Below are 2,948 nucleotides of genomic sequence, written 5' to 3'. Positions count from 1 at the left end.
CTGAACCACAGGAACCACAGACAGTCTGAACCACAGACAGACAGACCCACAGACAAACGTCTCATCTGAACATTCACCAAACCCCACCTTCAGATCCGTGCTGTTACTCAGCGCTCTCTAGTGACCAAACATGGTCAGACACAAACAGGACGACGTTACATCATATCTGTCCACGAGGTCGTGGTGACCAGATAAACACGGTCGTCTTCTTCCTGTTATTGCCCTGGTTGTTCTGGCCCTGATGATGTCACAACATTCTCTCCACCTTCTGCTGTGGATTCACACCAGACTGTTGAATTGTTTGTTTGTTTGTTTGTTTGTTGATTTGTTTGTTTGATTGTTGATTTGTTTGTTTGTTTGTTGATTTTTTTGTTTGATTGTTGATTTGTTTGTTTGATTGTTGATTTGTTTGTTTGTTTGTTTGTTGATTTGTTTGTTGATTTGTTTGTTGATTTGTTTGTTTGTTTGTTTGTTGGTTGGTTTGTTGGTTGGGTTGTTTGTTGGTTTGTTGGTTGGTTTGTTGGTTGGTTGGTTTGTTGGTTGGGTTGTTTGTTGGTTTGTTGGTTTGTTTGTTTGATTGTTGATTTGTTTGTTTGATTGTTGATTTGTTTGTTTGATTGTTGATTTGTTTGTTTGATTGTTGATTTGTTTGTTTGATTGTTGATTTGTTTGTTTGTTGGTTTGTTGATTTGTTTGTTTGATTGTTGATTTGTTTGTTTGATTGTTGATTTGTTTGTTTGATTGTTGATTTGTTTGTTTGATTGTTGATTTGTTTGTTTGTTGGTTTGTTGATTTGTTTGTTGATTTGTTTGTTTGATTGTTGATTTGTTTGTTTGTTGGTTTGTTGGTTTGTTGGTTTGGTGGTTTGTTTGTTTGTTTGTTTGTTTGTTGGTTTGTTGATTTGTTTGTTGATTTGTTTGTTTGTTTGTTTGTTTGTTGATTTGTTTGTTGATTTGTTGATTTGTTTGTTGGTTTGTTTGTTGATTTGTTTGTTGATTTGTTGATTTGTTTGTTTGATTGTTGATTTGTTTGTTTGTTTGTTGATTTTTTTGTTTGATTGTTGATTTGTTTGTTTGTTGATTTGTTTGTTTGATTGTTGATTTGTTTGTTTGATTGTTGATTTGTTTGTTTGATTGTTGATTTGTTTGTTTGTTTGTTGGTTTGTTGGTTTGGTGGTTTGTTTGTTTGTTTGTTTGTTGGGTGGTTTGTTTGTTTGTTTGTTTGTTGGTTGGTTTGTTTGTTGGTTGGTTTGTTGATTTGTTTGTTTGATTGTTGATTTGTTTGTTTGATTGTTGATTTGTTTGTTTGTTTGTTTGTTGATTTTTTTGTTTGATTGTTGATTTGTTTGTTTGTTGATTTGTTTGTTTGTTTGTTTGTTTGTTTGTTTGTTTGTTTGTTGATTTGTTTGTTGGTTTGTTTGTTTGTTGGGTTGTTTGTTGGTTTGTTGGTTGGTTTGTTGGTTGGGTTGTTTGTTGGTTTGTTGGTTGGTTGGTTGGTTTGTTTGTGTGTTTGTTTGTTGGTTGGTTTGTTGATTTGTTTGTTGGTTTGTTGATTTGTTTGTTTGTTTGTTGATTTGTTTGTTGATTTGTTTGTTGGTTTGTTGATTTGTTGATTTGTTTGTTTGTTTGTTTGTTTGTTTGTTGATTTGTTTGTTGGTTTGTTGGTTGGTTGGATTGTTGGTTTGTTGGTTTGGTGGTTTGTTTGTTTGTTTGTTTGTTTGTTTGTTGGTTGGTTGGTTGGTTTGTTTGTGTGTTTGTTTGTTGGTTTGTTAGTTAGTTTGTTTGTTTGTTTGTTTGTTGATTTTTTTGTTTGATTGTTGATTTGTTTGTTTGATTGTTGATTTGTTTGTTTGTTTGTTGATTTTTTTGTTTGATTGTTGATTTGTTTGTTTGTTGGTTTGTTAGTTAGTTTGTTTGTTTGTTTGTTTGTTTGTTGGTTGGTTGGTTTGTTGGTTGGTTGGTTTGTTGGTTGGTTGGTTTGTTGGTTGGTTGGTTTGTTGGTTTGTTGGTTTGTTTGTCAAACTCATCTTGTTTCATAGGAAGAAAATGTCAACAAAACCTGTGAGTGAGTTTATCAAATAAATAATATAAACTTATAGCCCCCCCCCCACATATATATACTGTCTGTTCTGTCTGTACGACTGTCCTGTTATGGTGTGATGTCATGGAGTCAGACAGTCAAGTATTCACTTCAGAGAGAGAGAGAGAGAGAGAGAGAGCTAAAGAATGAATGCACAGAGGGCTGAGTGGAGGACAATCAGAGGCGGTGGTCCAACATGTGGTCTGTGGAGTGAGACGATGAACAGTGTGTGAACACGGTCTCTCTGTCAGTGATGTCACCAGTGATGTCACCAGTGATGTCACCAGTGAGGTCACTCTGTCCTGCACCAACTGACCACTGTAATCATTTCTGGTCTCGGTTCAGTCTGGGACCTGGACCTGGACCTGGATCTGGACGATCTGGACGATCTGGTCCGGTCTGGTTCCACCTGCTGCTGCTGAAACTCTCTTCCTTCTCATCACATGTTTACCCCCCCCCCACCCCCGCCCCCTGTGAAAGGATTTATAGCCGAGCCCAGAGAGAGTCCCCTGATGACGGGGGAGGAACACATGAGTCATCCATTCTCTCTCGTCTGCCTTAGGTTCCTGCTGCTGCTGCTGGGCTAGAGGGGACTTGAACCCCCAACCCCTCCCCAGTGGGGTGATGATGTCAGAGCTGGCACCGATCCAACCTCACCTGGCCAGCATCCTGGGACAAAGCACTGGTATGTTGGCTGTGATGAGACCTGGGGGTGAGGGGTGAGACCTGGGGGTGAGGGTGAGGGTGAGGGGTGAGACCTGGGGGTGAGGGGTCGTTGTCCATCACTGTGTTCTGGGTCCATTTTACAGGCAGACGATGTTATGTTTTTAATGCTTTTCTTTGAACAGCAGCCTCAGTGTCCTTTGATG

The 2,948-nt window shown here is 38.6% G+C and overlaps 1 protein-coding gene across 2 annotated transcripts in view; it reads left to right on the top strand.

Moving 5' to 3' along the window:
• Window positions 1-2,948, top strand: part of plppr2a (phospholipid phosphatase related 2a) — a 63,031-nt gene that overhangs the window by 28,402 nt on the left and 31,681 nt on the right. The window contains exon 1 of one of the 2 annotated variants that reach the window (XM_025064353.1): window positions 2,592-2,764. The exons of the other annotated variant lie outside the window; for it this stretch is intronic. Within the exon in view, the coding sequence (XP_024920121.1) occupies window positions 2,704-2,764 (61 nt within the window). The 5' untranslated portion in view covers window positions 2,592-2,703. Of the gene's footprint in view, window positions 1-2,591; window positions 2,765-2,948 lie in introns of those variants that run through there. 2 annotated transcript variants of the gene reach the window in all.

The sequence above is a fragment of the Cynoglossus semilaevis genome, chromosome 17 (genome assembly GCF_000523025.1).
Source record: "Cynoglossus semilaevis isolate Cse_v1.0 chromosome 17, Cse_v1.0, whole genome shotgun sequence".
Lineage (NCBI taxonomy): Eukaryota > Metazoa > Chordata > Actinopteri > Pleuronectiformes > Cynoglossidae > Cynoglossus > Cynoglossus semilaevis.
The sequence above is the reverse complement of the archived record's forward strand: the minus strand, read 5'-3'. Positions and strand labels throughout refer to the sequence as shown.